Source organism: Mustela lutreola, chromosome 8, assembly GCF_030435805.1.
Source record: "Mustela lutreola isolate mMusLut2 chromosome 8, mMusLut2.pri, whole genome shotgun sequence".
Lineage (NCBI taxonomy): Eukaryota > Metazoa > Chordata > Mammalia > Carnivora > Mustelidae > Mustela > Mustela lutreola.
In genome coordinates this window covers 77,116,089-77,139,725 of record NC_081297.1, presented here as the reverse complement: position 1 = coordinate 77,139,725, position 23,637 = coordinate 77,116,089, and the positions used below count along the sequence as shown (strand labels likewise).

The window sequence follows — 23,637 nt, the reverse complement described above, 5'->3', positions numbered from 1 at the left end:
TTAGCTTATGATTAAATTGGATAAAAAAGTCATAATTTAGATTTATATTTTTGATTTATTAATGAAAGAGATTAAAATAATGATGAATTAGAACATTTTAGCATATTCATAGTACTAAAATAATAGTTTATCTTTACATTTTGAATGTAATTGATACTATATTTGTCTTATAACGGATTCTTTACAAAGAACAGTTCTGGCTTACTAAAAAATTTGCATTTTAAAAGTCTTTCAGTTTAAGTGCTTCTGGAGAATGGAGCTTTACTAAAATCATGGAGATGAAATGGAGTTTGATGGAGATGAAATTGAATGAGTGAGGTACCACAAACAGTGAAAGCTATGTCTCACATACCTCTTTTATTTTATTTTATTATTATTATTATTATTTTTTTTTTTTTTGTAGAGAGGAGTGGGTGGTACAGAGGGAGAGGGAGAGATAATCTTAAGCAGAATCCCCACCCAGTGTGGAGCCTGACACCGGGCTCCATCTCACGACCCTGGAATCATGAGCTGAGCCAAAATCAAGAGATCGACGACGCTTAACCGACTTTATCACCCAGGCACCCCATATCTCACACATATCTTGGTTAACTAAATAGTAGATAGGAACATATTTTATCTCACTCTTTAGATCACTACAGTGTTAAATAAGTAAAGCAAAAAGTAATTATTAGGACTTTTTAGGTAAAACTATGACAAGATAAAAAAAAAATGAAACTTCAGCAGAATATTCCTATGAAATATCCACACACCCCCAAGCACACTGAGAGCTTGTTTGGCTAATGGTGATTCTTAATATATATATATTTTATAATATTGCCTGGGTCTTGGCCCACAGACTAAATGCAAATATTTCTCAGTCATTTTCAAGTTTGTGGCCTAAGATGCTAATTGAAATTCAGGACAGGGAAAAAGACATCACTGGCCTTTGTGTATCTATGAAAGACCTTCTTATTAGACTTTGTTTAGTATAAAAGCTTCTCTTCTCTGCCAAGTGAGAGTGACCCTATGTGTGAAGTATGTTCAGCGGGGTCTTCAAGAACAACGTAGATACCAGTTGCTCACCAGCCGGAAGCCATCATGCTTTCTTTAAGAGGGCAGCTCACAAGCCCTATGCGCCTCTGAGCAGGTGCCAAAAGAAGATGCTCACTCATGCTACCCAAAATGTTTTCCCAGGCCTGGGGGAAGGGAGCCATCTTTGAGCCCCTGTCTGGACCTCTGAGTCTCCAAGAAGGTAAAGCATGTTCTCATCCCTCAAACATTCCATTTTCTCCCTGAATTCATGTCCTTTCTTTGAGCCAAGTAAGGACCTACTTAGGGCTTGAGGGTATGACCCCTTATTTCTCTGTTTGCAGAATGTCCCCGGCTTCCAAGTTTGAAGGTCCACAAAATAAGGGATTCATTTTGATTTGTGGAAAACTCCTCATTTCCACCTTGCATATTTTATTCTTTTCCTTTAAGATTTTTTTGTGAGGGGAGGACAGGGGTTTCTGCCTCAATGAATCCAGGAGACCAAGTCAGCGTGTCTTAATGAAAGGAGCTCAGACCTAGAGACCGGGGGACCTTTGCCAAAACTTAGAGCTATCATTTCCTACCTCTGTGACCTACCTCAATTTCCTTACTCTCTGTGGGCCTCAGTTTACTCATTATTGTAGTCAAATATACACTACAAGTTCTTTTTACTTCACAACTTATACCCTATTTAATTACTGAATACTAATATTACATGTTAGTAATATATCGTTGAATCGTCTTTTCTCTTACTTTTTTATGCCTGAGAAATTGCCTTCCAATGTCTGATAAGTTATATGTATGTGGTTAAAACAACTTTTATTAAAACATTAAAATAATCAAAGTTTCCCACTTCAATGACAGTGTAAATGATTGAAAATTCACTTTGAGCAATTGTAAAATAAGTGGTAACAAAAAAGCAGTTATTTTCATATGAGAAAGAGAAAACCCACAAGATTTAGAATCTATTTACCTTCACCTGCCAAGATGTTGCTGAGTGTATTTATATATACATACATATGTATTTATATCTTTCAAATATTTCAAATATAATTGAATTTCTGCTAGTATTTCACTCTGAAGTGTATCTGCAAAGATATAATTTGTGGGGAAAATGTTCTACTCCAAACATTTCTTACTGTTAGAGAGAATGGGAAGAAAAATGCCTCAGAATATTTTCTTAGGAAAGCAGAAATTTTCTGCTACAGTTCATACCCTGGACGCCTCTGTTTCACTTCAGGGCTAACTTGTGTTGTCTGCCTTCCGGTGACTGAACGGCTCTGTCCCATCCATAAGCAGGATGCAAGGTAGGAAGGCTGTGCCTTCTTGCCTCTGCGTATTGTCTTCCTGGCGGGTTGCTGGAATTCATCCTTATTGCCCTCGACTTAACTAGTCTTGGTCTCTGTTTCTGCTTGCTTTTACTAAAGTTGCAGCAATTTACAAGGATCAGATGATTGAAAGGACTCACATGGTTCCAAAGGGTATATTCATGTAAGGCTTTGTAGGGGCAGAAACCTTTCCCGTCTTCCCTTTTAGGTTCTTTGGCTGGTCTAATAACTACATTGACAAAACACTGATTGATAGGAGACAAATTTTGCATGTACAAACTAGGAGACTCCCCAGCAACCAGATAATTGAGGCTCACATCCTATCCTGATAGGATAGGGGGTAGGGGCCTGAGACTTTAGAGGGTGGAAGGTAATAAACAGGAAGATGGAAAAAGCCAGTGTTTGGTAAACAAATATTTGCCATGTCATGCAGGTAGCTTTCTTTTTTTTTTTTTTTTTTTTTAAAGATTTTATTTATTTATTTGACAGAGAGAAATCACAAGTAGATGGAGAGGCAGGCAGAGAGAGAGAGAGGGAAGCAGGCTCCCTGCCGAGCAGAGAGCCCGATGCGGAACTCGATCCCAGGACCCTGAGATCATGACCTGAGCCGAAGGCAGCGGCTTAACCCACTGAGCCACCCAGGCGCCCTGCAGGTAGCTTTCTGATATAAAAGTTCTCTCTGGTAATAGGACAGGCTCCCTATCTAAATTCTTTTTTTTTTTTTTTTTTTAAGATTTTATTTATTTATTTGACAGACAGAGATCACAAGTCAGAGGCAGGCAGAGGGAGAGAGAAAGAAGCAGACTCCCCAAGGAGCAGAGAGCCTGATGTGGGGCTCGATCCCAGAATCCTGGGATCATGACCTGAGCCATATGCAGAGGCTTAACTCACTGAGCCACCCAGGCGCCCCCCCCCCATCTAAATTCTTTAAGGCAGTTCAGAGGGAGGTTTAAAAAAAAAAAACAAACAAACAAAAAACCTAAAAAAAAAAAAAAAAAAAAAAGTCTTCCAGAGTCTGCTGGATTCCTGGTTTTCTTCAGCTCCAAATAATCCATGTCAAAGTGGCACATTCTGGGGTGGTTTATTCTGCTCACTCTTGGCTTCGATAAACTAAAGGGTGTGGTACACCAGGGGAAGAAAAACACAGGCAGACAGAGAGATCTGAGCCTTCCAGACATAGCTTCAGGGCCTTTTCTTAATCTCAGTGGATGTGATTTGTGTTTGGGTTATGAACCACTAAAGTACACACAAGATACCTGTTTCCAGGGAAGCCAAGACACAAGTTTATAGAAGAGTATGTTATGTCTCACTGTGCTCATGTAGATTAATCCCATTTTTACTCTACCACCCACCTCTGTGTAAAATACACTCCTCTCTCTCAGAGGCACCTGGGGGGCTCAGTCGGTTAAGTGTCTGACTCTTGATTTCTGCTCAGGTCATGATCTCAGGGTTGTGGGATCTAGACCTGCATCGAACTCCAGGCTCAGTGGGGAAACCTGCTAGGATTCTCTCTCTCCCTCCGCCACTCCTCTCCCTCCTTGCTCACATGTACTCTTTCTCTCTCTCTAAAATAAATAAATAAATCTTTAAACGAGAAATAAAAATGATTTAAAAATCACTTTAATGCACACCATTATCTCCTTTTTTGTTCACTTCGTTCCCTTTCACAGTATCTCTTTTCAAAAAAACAATCTATATATAGTTTGTTCCCTTGGTCGTGGGGACTAAAATTGCTTATCATAATCAATGACTTTGATCCTGTTGATGCTATTCATCTCTTTGGTTAATTAGATCATTCTTTACAGTAAGATCTCAGGAAAGTATGAGAAGCTGAGGTGAAAGGGTAATTGCTTAAGATTGAACTATTTCTGGAATATTTGTGAATCCAGCCTTTATGTTCATTGTACAATGTAGATTCAAATCTATTGTCTTACCGAAGTTTCCCTTTTCCATTTAATAAATTATCACAGTAATTGTATAATCAAGGCAGCATGTGTACTTATAGTTATAAGGCGTTACTAGCAGAAAACTCGCATACCATCATTCATTACGGTGTTTTGTGTCTTTAAATTTAAGAAAGAGAAATTAAAAGAAAAATCAAACAAGTAAACAAGAGGTAAATAGACTACTTTGGGAAACAATCATGGTTTCCTGATTTCAAAGTTGGTTGTAGAAAGATGAAAGATTCCAATATTTATGTGTGTAAAAAGCTTATTCCAAAACAGATCAGTATATTCAGGGTCACAAAGCCACATTTTATGATAAAAAATAACTTGGAGCCATTGGCAGAAGTTTAAATGGCTGTGCTTTCTTGTGAAATGTAATATCACAATTACTAGACCTGACGTATGCTGGATAAATACCAGCACAATGGAGTACTTCGCTGATGCAGAGTGAAATATGTTTCGTGCTGTAGCAAAGCTGTCTGTAGACTTTGAAAAACAAAGATACTCTATGAGCAGTAGCCAACTATTTAAAATCTTCCGCTCAGTCTTGAAAGACCACAGATTATATGATTGCATTTATATGAATTGTCCAATAGAGGCAAGTAGAAAGTAGATTCGTAGTTGCCGAGGGCTGGAAAAGATGGGGTGTGGGGTGGGGGGTTGTAGCTAAAAGGTATGGGATTTATTTCTGAAGTAAAAAAAATGATCTAAAGTTGATTGTGGTGATGGTCTCAACTCTGTGACTATATTAAGAACCACTGAATTGTACATTTTAAATGGGTAGATTACAGGTATGTGAATTGTAGCTTAATAAACTTGATAGCAGGGTGCCTAGGCGGCGTAGTTGGTTAAGCAGCCAGCTCTTGGTTTCAGCTCAGGTCTGATCTCAGAGTCATGAGATTGAGTCCCACGTAGGGCTCCATGCTCAGTGCTGGGTCTGCTTCAGATTGTCTCTCCCTCTGCCCCTCCTGCTCATGCTTTCTCTCTCTCAAATAAATAAAATCTTTAAAAAAAAAAAAAAAGTGATACCAAAAAAATCTACACAAAAAGCTTTCCTGTAAAACGCATGTTCCACTCAATTAAGATAGAATGTAAACGTTTTTCTATTTAAATTTAGAACAATATCTGTGGGGCACCTGGGTGGCTCAGTGATTTAAGTGTCTGTCTTCAGCTCAGGTAATGATCCTAGGATTGAGCCCCAAATCGGGCTCCTTGCTGAGCGGGAACCTGCTTCTCCCTCTGTCACCTGCTCTTGCTCTCTATCTCAAATAAGTAAATAAAATATTTAAAAAATAGAATAATGTCTGAATTATTTTAATGTACTTTCTATACAAACAAAATGAGGAAAAACTATAAACAGGATATAAGAAAATCAGTCATATATTACTTCTTTTGTCCCATTTATTTCAAATGTTTACAACAAAAGACATTTTGCTGTCAAGATTTTAGTTATGATAAATATTTGAAATGAGGCATTTAAATGTGAACTGCTTGTGAAATGGGTTGATCATTGGCTTCTTTCTAATGGAATCAGATATCCAATGGGAAAGATGACTTTGTTGCTTCAAATTCAGTCTAGCATCAATAACTCTTCATGGTACCACTTTCTCCAGAGCAAGATTTATATACACCTCAAAGTGAGAATGACAGAATCTTGGTTTTGTTATAGCTTACTATTCTTCTAAGTTTGAAGTTTTTATTTAAATTCCAGTAAGCTAACATAATGTACTGTTGGTTTCAGGAGTAGACTTTAGTGATTCAACACTTATATACAACACCCAGTGCTCATCACAAGTGCCCTCCTAATGCCCATCACCCAATAAATACATCCCCTGCCCACCTTCCCTCTAGCAACCTTCAGTTTGTTATCTATAGTTAAGAGTTTGTTTTATGGTTTGCCTTTGTCTTTGTTTTCCCCTATGTTAATCTGTTTGGGTTTTTTTTTTTTTTATTATTCCACATATGAGTGAAATTACATGGTATTTGTCTTTCTCTGACTTATTTCGCTTAGCATAATACACTCTAGTTCCATCCATGTCTTTGCAAATGTCAAGATTTCATTCTTTTTCATAGATGAGTAATATTCTATTGTATATATACACCACATCTTTATCCATTTAACAGTCAATGGACATTTGTGATCTTTCTATAATTTGGCTACTATTCATAATGCTACTATAAACGTCAGGATGCATGTATCCCTTCAATTCAGTGTTTTTGTGTCCTTAAGGTAAATGTCTAGCAGTACAATTGCTGGGTCATAAGTTAGTTCTAGTTTTAACTTTCGGTGGAACCTCCACACTTTTCCAGAGTGGTTGTACCAGCTTGCATTCCCACCAACATGTAAGGGTGTTGCCCTTTCCCCGCATCCTCTCCATCATCTGTCGTTTTCTGGGTTGTTCATTTTAGCCCTTCTGACAAGTGTGAAGTGGTCTCTGATTGTAGTTCTAATTTGTATTTCCCTGATGATAAGTGATGCTGAGCATTTTTTCATGTGTCTCTTAGCATCTGTATATCTTCTTGGAAAACTGTCTATTCATGTCTTCTGTCCATTTTTTCACTGGATTATTTGTTTTTTGGGTGTTAAGTTTGATAAGTTCTTTATATTTTTTGGATACTAATCTTCTATCAGATATGTCATTTGCAAATATCTTCTCCCATTCTGAAGGTTGCCTTTTAGTTTTGTTGATTGTTTCCTTCACTGTGCAGAAGTTTTTTTTAATCTTGATGAATTCACAGTAGTTCATTTTTGCTTTTGTTTCCCTGGCCTCCAGCAATGTGTCAAGTAAAAAGTTGCTACAGCCGAGATCAAAGAGGTTGCTACTTGTGTTCTCCTCTAGGATTTTGATGGTTTCCTGTCTCACATTCGGGTCTTTCGTCCATTTTGAATTTTTGTGTGTGTATGGTATAAGCAAGTGGTCTAGTTTCATTTTTCTGCGTGTTGCTTTACAATTTTCTCAACACCATTTGTTGAAGAGACTGTCTTTTCCATTGGATATTCTTCCTTATCCTTTCCCTTGTCGAAGATTAGTTGATATATATCAAAGATACAGTTGTGAGTCCATTTCTGGGTTTTCTATTCTGTATTATTGATTTATGTGGTTTTTTGCACCAGTATCCTACTGTCTCAATGACTATAGCTTTGTAATATAACTTGAAATCTGGAATTTTGATGCCTCCATCTTTGCTTTTCTTTTTCAGGATTTCTTTGGCTTTTGTGGGTCTTTTGTGGTTCCATTCAAATTTTATGATTGTTTATTCTAACTCTGTGAACAATGCTGGTGGTATTTTTACAGGGATTGCATTAAATGTATAGATTGCTTTGGGTAGTATAAACATTTTAACAATGTTTGTTCTTCCAATCCATGAGTATGGAATGTTTTTCCATTTCCTTGTGTCATCTTCCATTTCTTTCATAAGTGTTCTATAGTTTTCAGAGTACAAATCTTTTGCCTCTTTGGTTAGGTTTATTCCTAGGTTTCTTATGTTTTTCTGGTGCAATTGTAAATGGGACTAATTCTTTTATTTCTCTTTCTGCTTCTTCATTATTGGTATGTACAAATGCAACAAATTTCTATACATTGATTTTGTATCCTGTGACTTTACATTGTGTATCAGTTCTAGCAATTTTTTGGTGGAGTCTTTTGAGGTTTCTACATACAATATCATGTCATCTATAAATAGTGAAAATTTGATTTCTTCTTTGCTGGTTGGATGCCTTTCATCTCTTTTTGTTGTCTGACTGATGAGGCTAGGACTTCAGTACTATGTTAAATAACCACGGTGAGAGTGGACATCCCTGTCTTGTTCCTGACCATAGAGAAAAGCTCTCAGTTGTTCCCCATTGAGGATGATATTAGCTGTGGGGTTATTTCTTTGCATATGGCCTTTATGATGTTGAGATATGTTCCCTCTATCCTTACTTTGTTCAGGGTTTTTATCAAGAATGGATGCTGTACTTTGTCAAATGCTTTTTCTGTATCTATTGAAGAGATCACATGGTTCTTATCCTTTCCCTTATTATGTGGCATATCATGTTTTATTTTTGTTTTTCATTTTAAGGAGCATTCTTTTTTTTAATTTAATTTTATTATTTATTTGAGAGAGAGAAAGAACAGAGAGGAGGATGAGGGAGAAGCAGACTCCCCACTGAATGGAGAGCCTGATGCAGGGCTCTATCCCAGGACCCTGAGATCATGACCCAAGACAAAGGCAGATGCTTCACCAACTGAGCTACCTAGGTGCCCCCATGTGGTGTATCATGTTGATTGATTTGTTATTCTTGAACCATCCTTGCAGCCCAGGAGTAAATCACACTTGATCATGGTGAATGATTCTTTTAATATACTGTTGGATTCAATTTGCCAGTTTCTTGTTGTTGAGAATTTTGCATCCATGTTCATTGGGGGTATTGGCTTGTAATTATCTTCTTAGTGGGCCCTTTGTCTGGTTTTGGAATGAGTTTGAGAGGTTTTTTTCCATTTCTATTTTTTGGAAAAGTTTGAGAAAAATAGGTATTAACTCTTCTTTAAATATTTGGTAGAATTCCCCTGGGAGATTTTGGATTCCTGATTCACTATCTTTGCTAGTCTGTTGGAGTTTTCTATTTCTTTCTGTTTTAGTTTTGGTAGTTTAAATGTTTCCAGGAATTTATCCATTTCTTCCAGATTGTCCAATTCATTGGCATATAATTTTTCATACTACTTTCTTGTAATTGTTTGTATTTCTGTGGTGTTAGTTGTTATTTCTCCTCTCTCATTTGTGACTTTATTTATTTAGGTCCTTTCTCTTTTCTTTTTGGAAAATCTGGCCAGAGGCTTATTAATTTTGTTAGTTTTCTCAAAGAACCAGTTCCTGGTTTCATTGATCTGTTCTGTTTTTTAAGTTTCTGTATCATTTATTTCTGCTCTAATCTTTATTATTTCCCTTCTTCTGTTGGCTTCCAGCTTCATTGTTGTTCTTTTTCTAGCTCCTTACGTATAAGGTTAGGTTATTTATTTGAGATTTCTTTTGCTTCTTGAGGTAGGGCTGTATTGCTGTATACTTCACTCCTATGACCATTGTTGCTGCATCCCCCTAATTTTTTTTTAAAGATTTATTTATTTGAGAGAGAAAGAGAGAGCAAGAAAGAACAAAGGGGCTGAGGGAGATGGAAAGAGAGAAACCTCGACAGGCTCCACACTCAGCACAGAGCCAGACATGGGGCTTGATCTCACGACCTTGAGATCATGACATGAGCCAAAATCAAGAGTCAGACACTTAACTGACTGAGCCATCCAGGTGCACTTGCATCCTAAAGGTTTTGGACCATTGTGTTTTCATTATAATTTGTTTCCATATATTTTTTACTTATTCTTTTATTTTCTGGTAACCCATTTGTTCTTAGTAGCATGTTGTTTAACCTCCATGTATTTGTGGTCTTTCCAAATTTTTTCTTGTGGTTAACTTCAAGTTTCATAGCATTGTGAACGATGCATGTGAAACTACACATGGTATGATCAATCTCTGTACTTGTTGAGCCTGACCTGTGACCTAGTCTGTGATCTTTTCTGGAAGATGTCTCATGTGCTTTTGAAAGGAGTGTGTATTCTGGGGGCACCTGGGTGGCTCAGTGGGTTAAGCCTCAGCCTTTGGCTTGGGTTGTGATCTCAGGGTCCTGGGATTGAGCCCCTCGTTGAGCTCTCTGCTCATTAGGGAGTCTGCTTCTCCCTCCCTCTCTGCCTGCCTCTCTGCCTACTTGTGATCTCTTTGTCAAATGAATAAATAAAAATCTTAAAAAAAAAAAAAAAGAAAGAAAAAGAATGTGTGTTCTGCTGCTTTAGGATGAAATGTTCTGTGTATATCTGTTAAATCCATCTGGTGCAGTGTGTTATTCAAAGCCATGGTTTCCTTATTGATTTTCTGCTTAGATGATCTGTCCATTTATGTAAGTGGGGTGTTAAAGGTCCCTACTATTATTGCATTACTCTTGATTATTTCCTTTATGCTTGGTATTGTTTTATATATCATTGCTCTTATTGGGGGCATAAATACTTCAATTGTTAGATGTTCTTGGATAGTCTCCTTTGTCTGATATAAGTATTGCTACTCTGACTTTCTTTTGACTTCTAATGGTAAGTTTTTAACTAGGTGTGCTCTGGTCTACTTGTTAAAAGAGACCTGATGCTATTTCCACTAGACCTGAAGCTTTGCAGCACTCTATGGTCAATAGATGTGGTATGTGGAGGTGGTTTATGCTGATCTTCTGTGGGAGGGGCCCATTGCATTTGTTCTCAGGCACATTTGCCCAAGAAAAGCAGCACCTGTAGAGCACGGTGGGAGTGGGGGAGGGGGTTTGGCATAAGTGCTTTAGGCTGTCACTGTTGGCTCTATGTTGCTTATTGAAGTTAGTTTATGCTGAAGAGTGGAGGAGAGAAAGGGCACCAGCCTCCTCCCTCGGCTTCAGAGAGGGGAGCTTGTACCCACCTGTCCAGGAAGCCCCTCCAGAAGAGCAGAGGATCTCCTCTCCTGTATTCCAGGCATCCCTCAGATCTGTTCCTCTACCTTTTCTTTGTCCGTGACACTCCAGTATTGCAGGCTTTGTCACTCTTGTATACTCACTCATTCATGGCCAGTCAGGACTTGATCATCTTTTTTTTTTTTTTTTTAAAGATTTTATTTATTTATTTGACAGAGAGAAATTACAAGTACACTGAGAGGCAGGCAGAGAGAGAGAGAAGGAAGCAGGCTCCCTGCTGAGCAGAGAGCCCGATGCGGGACTCGATCCCAGGACCCTGAGATCATGACCTGAGCCGAAGGCAGCGGCTTAACCCACTGAGCCACCCAGGTGCCCCCAGGACTTGATCATCTTATCTTAGCCTTTTTTAATATCCATCTACTTCTCTACTTCTAATTTTATGCCATTATTTAAATCTGATGGTCCATTCAGTCCTTGACAGTCACAAGGGATAAGGAACTTAGTGGTTTATCCCATTCAGCTGTGCAGATACTATCATTTTCTACTGTCTCAAAGTAACATTTTTCAGTGATCTGGTCTGTGGGTTGTTCAAAATGTTTCTTTAAAAGGCACAAGTCTTGTGGTCAAATAAATTTAGCAAAGCCTGCATACCATGTCTTGCTCTTGCAAAGTCTCAAAGAACACTAGCAAATGAAGGTCTCTGAGAAGTCAAGAAGTGAAAGAAGGGGGGTGGAGGAAGAAAGAGGAAAGGAAAAGGAAACAGAAAGAAAAGAAAGGAAAAGAAAAAAGTTTGAATGACTCCTAGTAACCCTATATAGAGCTAGCCTACTTTAGAATTCACTGTGGGAAATGCTGTCTTGAAATTATAATTCTCTCCTCTGTTACTCTTTCTCAGCCATGACAAATCTCCTTATATTTCCCTTTCCTTCCTCAGCATGTTTGTTGTAAGCTACATTTCAAATTTGCCATAATTGTTTTTCCTATTTATTAAGTCTGGAATGCATTTGAAGATGCTGACTCTTTGGTGCTCTGGATATTATGTTTTCTTCTCTGATAGCTCCCCTAAAGACTTGTGAACTCCACATTACCGCCTGATAGAACAATAGTATTTGTCTTACTGTGATTTTGGATTAAGATCTTTCTGTGTCTATCAGTAGTTGTGTTGTTCTGTCCCTCAATGATTGGTACCCATTCTTATAAGAGATAGCATCACAAGTCATATCAGTAATTACCTACAGTAATTAAGTTTATGAAATCTTTTCTTAGTGAAAATTTCTAGAGATGGAATAAAGTATAAATATACATGGAATGGGTATTAACCAATAAGGGCTTTTCAACTCTAGAGAATTTTACACGGGACCTGCTTCATAGGTATGTTTTGGGTGGTTTTTTTTTTTCAACCTATGAACTTACAAGTATAAAATATGCTCATCCCTAAAAAAGATTTCCCCCATCATGCTACCACTAATCCTATCCAGGTTGGAAGTGATAAGTTGAGCTCTAGGATACAAATACCATGACTGATATGCCCACCCGGATCCTGGAGCACTGTGGTGAACAGTTCCTCACAAAGTCCCTATTCTCATGGCTCTTACATCTAGTGGGGGAAGAGGAAATAGCCAATAAGCAAACAGGTAGTGATAAACACTTTTCAAACCATGAACACAGGGTAATGTGAGCATGACTGGGTGGCAACTTCAGATCGAATGATCAGGGAACGCTTCTTACAGAGATGGCATTTAGGTTGAGATCCTAATGAAGCGATAGCAATGTGAACAAGGAGAAGGGAATTGAAAATGCAAAACTCTAAAGCAGGACCCAGCTTGAGGTGGGGTCAACCAAAGGCCAAGGAAGGGAGTCCTTCCTTGGTGAGTAGGAGAGAGATGATGAGCTCTTTAAGGGAGGCTCACCCTAGTCAGGATTTGACAGTCATTAACATATTGGCAATATATTGAAAGCCGAAGACTTGGACAAGGTTTCCTTTGGGGAGTGAGTAGCCAAAAAGGGAGGGCCTCAGTATCCGTTTAGAATAGTCCACCTTTAGAGGTTGAGCAGAGAAGGAAGGGGAGCAAGTCAGAAGGGACTGCAACAAAGCAACCGGTGAGATTAGTTTAGATGTACGGAAAGCCGACAGGAGAACGTGTTTCAAAAAGGAGCGAGTGGTAAATGCTGTTGAAGACATGGAGTTAAAGGAAAACACAGGTGCTGAATTCAGTGGCGACATGCAAATCGTTGATGACTTTGACAAGAGCAGGTTCAGTGTTCATCAGAATGGACTGAAGACGAACATGATCTGAGAATGCTCATGGGTATAGAAAAAGAAATACAGATAGAAAGGTCAAGGTTTGCTTGTTTTAAGGCAGGATTTATTATCTTTAAACTGTGTAGAGTAGATTGGAAGAAATTAATAAAAATGAGAATGGGAATAGGAGCTCCACCTTCTTTCTTCCCTTCCTTTTCCCCATACCACCACCACCGAGGAAATGTGAGGCAAGATTCTTAGGAGGGAAGGAGAAACTGATAAAAGGAAAAGAGAGAAGCAGGAAACTTAACTACATTGTGGACACAGAGTATGGCCACTAGTGTTTAAAGCCTGTTTGAATTTGAGAGAGTCAGGACTTTTTTGGTTTTTTAATTGATGCCTCCTACCAGACACCATTCAAACCTACAAGGCAATCCTCCAGAAGTGGTTCCCCCTACAGGAAAAGAAGCAGACAGGGAGAAGTAAATAAACTTCACCAAGGTTAGTAAGTGTTGGAGTTTAGCTTTGAGCATGTTTAGCTTTGGGCATGCAAGGCGGAGTTGGGCTTTATGATCAAGAGAGAGGGATACAAGGGAGTTAAATGTGTTTGTAAGACAGTGTGTGACAACAGTGGGATTGAAGCTGGATGAGGAGGGAAGTGAAGACCCAAGGTCATAGATAATGAGCAAATTGGTGGTCAAAGGTGGAAGAGTGGCTGGGTTAGGAGAACTGGAGATGATTTGGAAGACTAGGCAGTATGATTATTGGTGACAACCTCACAGAGTGGGTGGTTGATGTGGGATAGAAGGGCGGATCACCTGAGCTAAGGCTGAGGAACTGAGGGGTCAGGACCTGTCCCATGGATCTGTCATCCATGAGCCTCATCCTTCTCCTTTCCTTGCAAAAGAGAAACTCAGAGCCTTGCGCTCTCGTGGCATCCTCATATGAAGTGTGCTTATCTTAGGGCATGGAGAGTTTGGGCAGTGCAAGCAGCAATATCAGCAGGCTCCCTTGGGTTAAAGTGTCACTCCTTTCCCTCTCTGTCCCACACCCCTAAACTACCCTAAGCCAGGCATTCTTGGCCCCAGGTCAGAGAATTCTTGGCTGGGGAGAGGCAAATAGAACAATGGTTCACTCCTCTCACCAACAAGAGAAGTCTTCATTTTTGGCCAAGTGAAGAAAAATAAAATAAGCAAATTGCCTGGCAGCGGCAATTCTCTGGGAGAGAAGTAAAAAATACCCCATCCACTCCCCTCTCCAGCGTCCTCCCCTTGGACCAGTGCAGCTGTCTTCCTTTACTCCACTCACAGATCAGAAGTTCCCACTTTGACTATCCAAATTAATGCTACTTATAATTGTTTATAAGCCACATCACTAACCCTTGCATTCACTTTGTTGTAGATGTCTTTTCTTCTTACAGCTTGGTTTAGGCACTTTTATGCTTACTCTTTGTTTTTTTTCTTCGTTTCTTAAGTCCGTCATTCTAACTGCAATGTCCTTCAACATTCCCTGTCTCCCTTACTATGGGCTCTTGGAACGGCTGCTCAGCCAATTTTCTGGGGCGCTTTCTTCTTACAGCCCACCCTCCCTGCTCTCAGCAGGGTCACTTGCCAAAGCATAGATCTGATCACATGGCTGCTTTGTGTGAAAGACTTTGATGGTTCTCCAAATTATTTTAACATTGAATTTCCTGCAAAATTGTCTCAAGTTGCTTTGTTCCAACAACACCAAACGGCACTATTTTCTAAACCACAGCACAGTTAAGAACTTTAAAGATTTTATTTATTTATTTGACAGAGAGAGACACACAGCGAGAGAGGGAACACAAGCAGGGGGAGTGGGAGAGGAAGAAGCAGGTTTCCTGCTGAGCAGGGAGCCTAATGTGGGGCTCTATCCCAGGACCCTGGGATCATGCCCTCAACCACCCAGGAACCCCCAGTTAAGAACTTTAAAGGTTCTAAGCACTAAAAACATCTTGTTTCTTTTCCTACCCCATAGATTAACAACATTATTCTGTAATTAATTTAATTTTATTGTATGGAATAATGTGTAATTTAGACATAAGCTGAAAATAGGCTATTTTCTAGATTTTTTGAATTTCTCTTACTGTCTCTCTGTTAGTGCTCTTTGCTGATCCCCCACGGAAATGCCCAATTTGACTACTGGGTATTTTAACACTGCCCTCAATACAAATATGACTCTGCTTTTGTTTCAGAAGTTTACTTCTGACTGGAAAGTCTGCCCTCCTTATCGATTATGTTAATTCCCCTTGTCCTTCAAGGTTCTGCTCAAATGTAACTTCCTTTGTAAAGCTTTTGCTGACTCATCCAGGAGTAACTGATCCCTCAGCCTTGTGGTACAAACCTCTAACAGCACTTGTTCTGTTGTGTTATGGTAAATTATCTGTGTGTCTGGCATCTCTGCTCCTGTCCCCACGTGACATCATCAAATCCTCACAACTACCACAAAATGTTAAGTATTAAGTCCTCATTTTACAGATAAGTAAACTAGAGGGTCTCTCACCCATCTTGCACAGCTATTATTAAGACCTAATTTGATCATAAATATAATTAATTTATAAAGGACTAAGCTATAGAACTGGGAGGCATTCTTTTTTATACATTACTTTTGTGTGGTAACAAATGTTTATATTTCTTTCTTTCCAATAATAGAATTTATTATTTTCACGTAAAGAAATCCTTTAAATAGCAGTTAAAACTTAAGAACGCTGCTAGTGCAGGGGCGCCTGGGTGGCTCAGTGGGTTAAAGCCTCTGCCTTCGGCTCGGGTCATGATCCCAGGGTCCTGGGATCGAGCCCCGCATCGGGCTGTCTGCTCCACGGATAGCCTGCTTCCTCCTCTCTCTCTTTCTACCTGCCTCTCTGCCTACTTGTGATCTCTGTCTGTTAAATAAATAAATAAATAAAATCTTTAAAAAAAAAAAAAAAAAAAAAAAAAAGAACGCTGCTAGTGCAAACAATGAGGATCGCCTGCCCCGAACGTCTCAGGTTCATCTGATCTTCCTGAGGAGGAGCTTCCTGAGGGGCCCAGGGCTCTGGAGGTGAAAGGCTAAAGCATTCCCTGGTTGTACCTATTTCTCCCCTTTCTCACCTGCTTTATTTTTCTCACTCCCATTATTCTTCATGGGGGTTTTTAGTAGAGCTCAGCACCATCTTATCCCAGGAAGAAGAAGTTGTCATAGATAAATTTATGATGATGAGTGGCACGAAAAACAACAGGAGTAATCTTTAAAATTTTTTATGGAAGCAAAGAACATTGCCATAGAATGGAATCTTTGACAGTTCAAAAAACAAGGACTTCTAGCAAAATTCATAAGATGGGTTTTCTTCCTTTGGTCCTATGTCTGTTTCGTTGTTAGCTAGTCTTTCAACTTAGCCAGTCTCTCAGCTATGCTCTTGCTTTTCCTTAATTAGCATCAGGAGTTTTCTTTAGCTCTTTTATGACTTATTTGTTAGTGATCCTCATTAGCTTTGCTGTGGCCTTAAATCTGTTTGACATTTACTGTCTCACTATATAGGATTTTGTGGTTAATTCTCAGTGTGTGCAAGCTAGGCTTCTGGTCATTACATTTTTTACAATGTATGCATTCACATTTTATAGAATCTCTTGTATCTTGACATTTTTCTTTATAATTTTGTATCAATGGCTGGCATCCAATTTGTCTGGTTTCTTCATATCTTTATGCAGGTAAATACAGAAAACTAAATAAATATATGTCACTTAGTTAATGGTAAGTTTCTCAAGAAATAAAAAAAAATTATATTAAGGTTTCATGTTCTGCAAAATAAAAGAATTTAATGAAAGGTTGTAACTTGGCTTTATACCAAACTCTGTTTTTCATTCTTCTCATTTATTGGACACATATGCTCAAAGTATTATCTAAGGACTAGGGAATAAATTAACATTTCTGCCTCCAAGTTGCTGGACTATGTAGTGAAGAAGAATTATAACAGGTCTAGTTATTTCATAAATCTAGGTATGTTTTATTTCAAAGTGTGTTATTCTCCCTTTGTTCTCCGCTCTAAAACAATACAAGACAAAAGCCATCATCCCAGCAATAATATTCTTCTTTAAATTTTGTGTTAACCATTTGTATTGCTGTAATTTGCCAGGAATTAGGGACACATTGATTAACAATACAAAAAATGTTCATTATATTCAAATCAAACAGGAAATTTAATAAATACCAAAAAAGTAGATAAGTAGTTTCAAGTAATGGTTAGTGCTGTTCTTTCAACAGTGATTTTTTGAGTATCTACTATATGCTAAATGCTGATATATAAAGTAAATCATGTAGGATGAAGGCCAGGGAGCTGTCTCATCTTAGCTGTTCAGGGAAGGCCACTCTAAGGAGATGACTTTTGAGTTGAGTTGAGAGTTGAGATGGACTTTTGAGTTGAGATCTAAGTAGAAGCAGAAGAGTTTTTTGACCTGGGTCCTAAGAGTCTGTGGATAGAATTCAGGAAACAGGGCAGGATGCTTGGTTGGGAAAAATAATTCCATTTCTGTTTTTGCTACACTGACTGAAATTTAACATTTTCTTCCATTGGAATGTATCCTATTTGAATACCTCAGCAGTATTAGCATTGCCTGTGACGTTGTGATCAGTATTTTCATACCACATCTCAGTTCTTGCAGGTTTTTTGAAATACCTTCATTGCTTTGAAATTATGGTATTTCTTAGATCTGCCACTAAATCTGATCAATACATTGTATAAATCAAGAAGCATACATAATTACAGTATTGGTTATGTACTCCTACGTAATCAGCGAACACACAGAGCCTTCATACAATACCCCATGATTCTGTGGACCGGTCGTTTGGGTTATACTCAGCTGGGCAGTTCTTATGGACTTGCCTGGGGTCACTCCCATGGCTGCTATCACCGGGCATTCCTCTGAGCCAAACAGCCCATCAAGCTTCACTCCCATCAGCTGCTGGTGCTGACTCTGGGCTGGGCCATGTGGCTCCAGCAGGTTGGCCTGGGTTCATCATTCCGTGGCAGTGTTCCAAGAGAGCAAGGGTCACCAGGCCTCTTGAGGCCAAGGCTCAAAAGTCCTCCTCACTTCTACCGCCTTCTGTGGGTCAGAGCAAGTCAGAGGCCCACTCAGAGTCAGTTTGAGAGGAGACTCCACAGGGAAGTGTAATTAATTTAGGACCATTACTATGATAAACTACCTAATTACCATATCATAATTTCTTAAATATTGTATTAACTTAATTCTAATAGAATCGGTATCCTTTCCTTTGTAATCCTGTCTTTTATGCTACAAGTAAGGAAAATTTGGCTGGGCCAAAGAATTAAACTGAGCTAAGACAGATAAACAAGAAGAAAGCATACAAATGCATTTAATTGTTTTACATGTACACAGGAGTCTTTACCAGGAAAATAAAGACCCAAAGAAACAGTTAGGCCCCAAAACTTTTATGCCTTTTTTACACAAAGAATGATGAATTGTGGGGATGTGACAAAATATGATAAATTAGGCTAGGGGCTGTATGTTGTAGGACAGGGACTAGGAAATGTATGGAGAAACTAATGGAAGATCAGGGTTATTTTATATGTTTGTTTGTACAAGTGCATTTTGGTGCCAACTCCCAGTGTCTGCTGCTAAGATCATTCTTCACCTTTTTTAGGAGCAATTTTGTGTCCTGCTTTTAGGTGGAAAGGAGGAGGGCAGAGAGCCCTTCCTGCATCTCCTATTTCCCAAGGGCCTGAAGCTCAAAATAATCAGTATGTCAAAGGGGCATATTTTGGGGTGACATGCTCTGAACCCTTTCACTTCCCTTTAAAATACTATCTTGACAAGATCCTCATCACCTTCAGCATGTTGCCAAAGAGAGCCATCATACAAATGAGGTTAAGAACCCCTGTTCTGGAGGCAGGGAGTTCTGGGAGGAGAAGTACAAAGTGCAAAGCCTCAAGGCAGGAGTGAGCTGGCAAGTCCAGCGAGGTCGGGGAGCACAAGGAAAGCTACTGAGGCTGAAGCGAGTGACCAAGGGCTGAACAAAGGCAGGTCAGACCATGTGGTTTGTTGGGGAACTTGTGGTTGGACACTCCCCCACACCCTCCGGAGTATGGAAAGTTGGTACTATCTGCATACTAATCTACAATTTTCTTTAATATTTCATAATATGCTGTAGCTATATTTCTTTTTTAATACATAAAGCTCCTCATTTTTCTCATTCTTTTACATAATTTTATAATGTTCAATTCAATGGATGCATGATTATTTCGTTGTTTCCCTGATAGCAAACATTTAGACTGTTTCTAATTCTTTGTGTAAATATACAGGATTTATTTTTCTCTTTTATTTACCTCTATGAAAATATACTTTAGAGTGATTTTTAGATGTAGAATTGCTGGGTCGCATGTGTGTGCTTTAAAAAGTTTTGACAGATGTCATTACATTGCCATTCAAAAGAAGGTGGTCCTGACTTCCCTTCTATGAGGTGTTTTATTATCTTTAACCACCAAGAGATCTGCACATTATTAACTCTAGGATAAGAAAGTTTTATATTGACTGTTTCTTCTGTTGTTTCAGAACAATGAGATGGTGGAGCTGCAGAGAATACGGATGAAGGATGAAATCCGAGAATACAAATTCCGAGAGGCCCGCCTCCTTCAGGACTACACTGAGCTGGAAGAAGAAAATATCACGTTGCAGAAACTCGTGTCCACATTAAAGCAGAACCAGGTAAGGTTCAAGAAATTTTTTGGCTACACCCCAGTTGGAGCCATATCTTCTGACCACTAAGGTTAAATCTTCTTTCCCAGAAAGGAACGTGTCAAAATTTGCTTTAATCTTCCTACAATATGTATGTGCTGAAATTTTCCACCCCTCCTATTTCAGCTGACATTTAAAAGGCAAACCTAGAAGGATGATTTACAGGAGAGTTTTATTGGGTAAGACACAGAATCTTAGTTGATCCTTTAGCTTTGTGTTAACGTATTTTAGGTGGAAGTGGAATGTATTATAATCCATTTAAACTGACAACTTCTCATTAAAAGGAATCCCTTCTCTCTGTCTGTCTGTCTCTCTCTCTCTCTGTAAATTGCTTTTAAATCATACTTGGAGAGGAATTATGAAATACAAATAAATAAGAATAAAATTAGAAAGATATTTCTGGTTTTTTTTTCCAGCAATAATGTAACCAAAAACATTGCATGTCTACACTTAAATAATTTTTTTTGGTAGTGATGGTTTAGCAGCTTAATTGCTTTATTTTCCTGATTGGTTTGCATTGTGGTTTGTTACAGTAAGTAACAAAAGTCTTAGTAAATTAGTAGGTAAACTTAGAGGCCAGCCCAGATGTATGCTTCTACTTCTCCCTTCTAAAGCTCGTATCTCTATACAAAACTATTTTTGGTTTTGACAGATATAAGGGTTAAGAAGAGAAAGAGAGAATCCAGAAGGGGAAAAAATGCATGTATTGACACAATAGAAATTTGATTTCTGATCACTGCCACTTCCTCCAGCTTTGGAATGTTCGGGGAACAAGATGTCTGCCCGGGAGTACCACGGGTGGTTTTAGACCCTTAGAAAGGTTTACCAGGATGTCCCCTCTGGTTTTACCTCAGTCCTTCCCTTTTGAGCACTGACTTACTGTGTGTTTGTGTACTGAGGCTTGACGGTATTGTAAACATCCCTGGTCTCAGCTTGGCTAGGGTCAATGAGCCCACGGTGAAGAAAATCATACTGAGAAGAATTTTTCAAGTATGCTCAGAACTTCTAAAGAAGGTTTTTGTTTTGTTTTGTTTTGTTTTTGGTTACCAGCAACCCTGGTTGCAGAGGATTTGAAGCAAATGTACTTGCAGTTCACATATTTAAAGTGGTCATTATTCCCAATTCCTACAAGTCCTCTCTGCTCTCTGCACAGACAGGAGGCTGTAGTCTCCCATCCCTGCATGTGGTGGAATAATTTACTCAAGAGGTTAATTTAGGCCAGTATTAGGTATTTTTGAAAGTCTGCCAAGGTATCCTGTGTGTATTCATAACCCGGAGGCCGTTTCTGTGGGAATTTGTACTATTAGCCTGGCTGATTACTGTTTATGGTTTACCCAGTCACTGAAATATGGAAATCAAAGGCTTACCTCAGAAGTTTGAAACAAAACAAACAAATGAAAAAATGTACACATCTCTTTAATTTTATTTTCTAGATGCAATATGGTAATTTTCCCAATTAAGTGTCTAATTAATTAACCTGAAATTATTTCCTCCACAGAAGGCCATTCTGTCTTACTTCCTGACAAGTGGATGCCCTGTACAAGTCTCTCCCAGTGAAGAAAATGCTGGGTTTTGTTTTTTCCCTACTATTGGCCTTTATTGACAGGAGTTAGAATCCATCATATACTCCGTTTCTTATTAGTGAAGTGTTCAGTAAAATAGTTTATGTACAAATGCCACCGTTTTTTTGTTTTTTTGTTTGTTTGTTTTTCAAAGAGACGACAATGCTCGCTTTCAGTCTCAAAACTGCTCTGAATGTTCTTTGTACTGAAGCTCCCTATACAAAATCTACTTCTGCCATCTGGGTTGACATTTCTCTTGAGTAGCCAAGCTACTAACATCATAAAATGCTTAGCTATATACTATTTGCTAAGTGACTATTGTTTAAATAGCACTTCTTATTCCCTATATAGTTCCTATAGGTTAGTTTATTTATTTTCCATTCCCCTCAACTATAATACAACATCAAGAACAGAGCCTGCCTGGCCCATAGAAGGCATTAAATAAATATCTGTTGAAAGAATGAGTAAATTAGGTTTTTCTTGCTTATATTCACTCTTCAGCTTAGAAAGGAAACTAAAATCGAAGATTATTGTAATTAACCAAACCAAGTTTTATTTGTGACCCTAAATATGAAATCCATAAGAACATCAGAGAGTTGACTCTGAAAATTTTAACCACATCCCTCTGTGTGCTGACTTGTTTCTGTGTACAATATAAAATCAGGCCCAGCCTTACAAATACGTTTTATACTTTGATACTTTTGAAAACCGAATTATCTGAAAGAAGTGTAGAAAGAAGCAGCAGCCTAAAGAGAGGTCGAGTTGACTGTCAATTCCCCATCAGAAAAACCCACTGAGGAAGCAAAGCTATGTATTACATCTGTCCACGAAGAGACCCACCTTGACAGAGCCTCAGTAATTTCTCAAAATGGGAGGTTTAGAGAAAGGCTGTTCATAGGGTTTTAGGGTCTGGACTGGGTTTTGGATGGTGGGAAACTGGTTGGGATAGGTAGAGTTTATGACATAATGACTCTGTTGAGGGGCATAACAGAGTGAAGGTCTTTTACTTGGGTCTTGCCTTGTTTTCATTGGGTCTCATCTTTTAGAAGAGTATTTCCCACAAGCAGTTAAGTGTTCTATGCTTAGTCTCAGTATTGGTTAATATAAGGTTAACAGGAAAATTTGTCTGGCCCCAGTGTTAACTACCGGGGCAGGAAATTATGTCAGCTTCCATTTCTAGAGATGTACTTGTGGGAGGTAGGGGAGAAATAATAAATCCTATGTCCGCAGTATCTCACATACTGAACTAAAGCACTCAGTAGTTATCTAACCATTGAAAACACTTGTTAAAATTAATAATTCAACCATACTGATATTATGAAGAACATTTCTTCCAGGGATATGTCTCTAGATCAGGAAATAATATCATAAGAGACCTAGGGAACATATTCAGTTTGATTTCATTTAACCAGTGTTTCAAGAGTATATTTCTATGAGTCCATGTACTTTTTTTAAGGACAAAAGATATGGTCACTGTCTTAAAGAATGTATAGTCCCAGAAGGGAAGGCAGTTAATAGACTCATAACCATCCATGTAATTGCATATTAAAAGCAATGATTATGATACTTACCCCCCAACCATCATGTAGTTAAATAGAAAAAAAAGTTACTAAACTATGAAGTTGCTAGAAGGAATTGCACCAAAGTCCTGATTTTTGTAATGGTGACTACTTTGATGCTATCTTAAAAATGTCAGGCATTCTTTTTTTTTTTTTTTATGGAGCCCAATTAGAGGCTTGAACTCATGACCCTGTGATCAAGACCTAAGCTGTGATCAAGAATCAGATGCTTAGCTGACTGAACCACCCAGGTGGCCCCAGATATCAGTTTTTAAGTGTCTTCTCATTCCTGTTTCTTGGTGCCTCCACTTTTTGGGGGGCTCAAATGATCTGATTCAGCTTTATAGTAATGGCACCAGAAAGGACTGATCTGTTTGCCTGAACAAGTCAATAAGGACTTTGGAGTTAGGATCATATTTTTTATACTGGTCTTGAAGGTCGAATAAGAGTTTTCCAGATGACAACCTTGGCTAAGGCAGAGAAACATGAAATAGCTGCATGAATATTAGGAGGCTGAACCACATTGGAATGAGTAGAGTGAGTGGAGGTGACCAGAGAGAGAGAGATCAGGTTTTATATGACGTCTACCATCAATTAAATATGGATTACAAAATTTAAAAATCTACGATGCAAACTAAATTAATGTCTTCAAGTCTAGCCCAGGAATCAGTAAACTTTTTCTATAAAGGCCAGATAGTAAATATGTTAGGTTTTATATGTCTAATATATCTCTAACAGTGTCTCTTCCAACTACTACATTCTGCTCTTGTAGCATGAAAGTAG

General features: G+C 38.6%; 1 protein-coding gene across 9 annotated transcripts in view; it reads left to right on the top strand.

Moving 5' to 3' along the window:
• The window catches only part of BICD1 (BICD cargo adaptor 1), a 230,220-nt gene that overhangs the window by 146,854 nt on the left and 59,729 nt on the right, over positions 1-23,637 (top strand). For 8 of the 9 annotated variants that reach the window (XM_059185689.1, XM_059185687.1, XM_059185686.1 and 5 more), the window contains exon 3: positions 19,551-19,703. In XM_059185689.1, the coding sequence (XP_059041672.1) occupies positions 19,551-19,703 (153 nt within the window). Of the gene's footprint in view, positions 1-19,550; positions 19,704-21,231; positions 21,402-23,637 lie in introns of those variants that run through there. The other variant, XM_059185690.1, reaches the window with a different exon arrangement.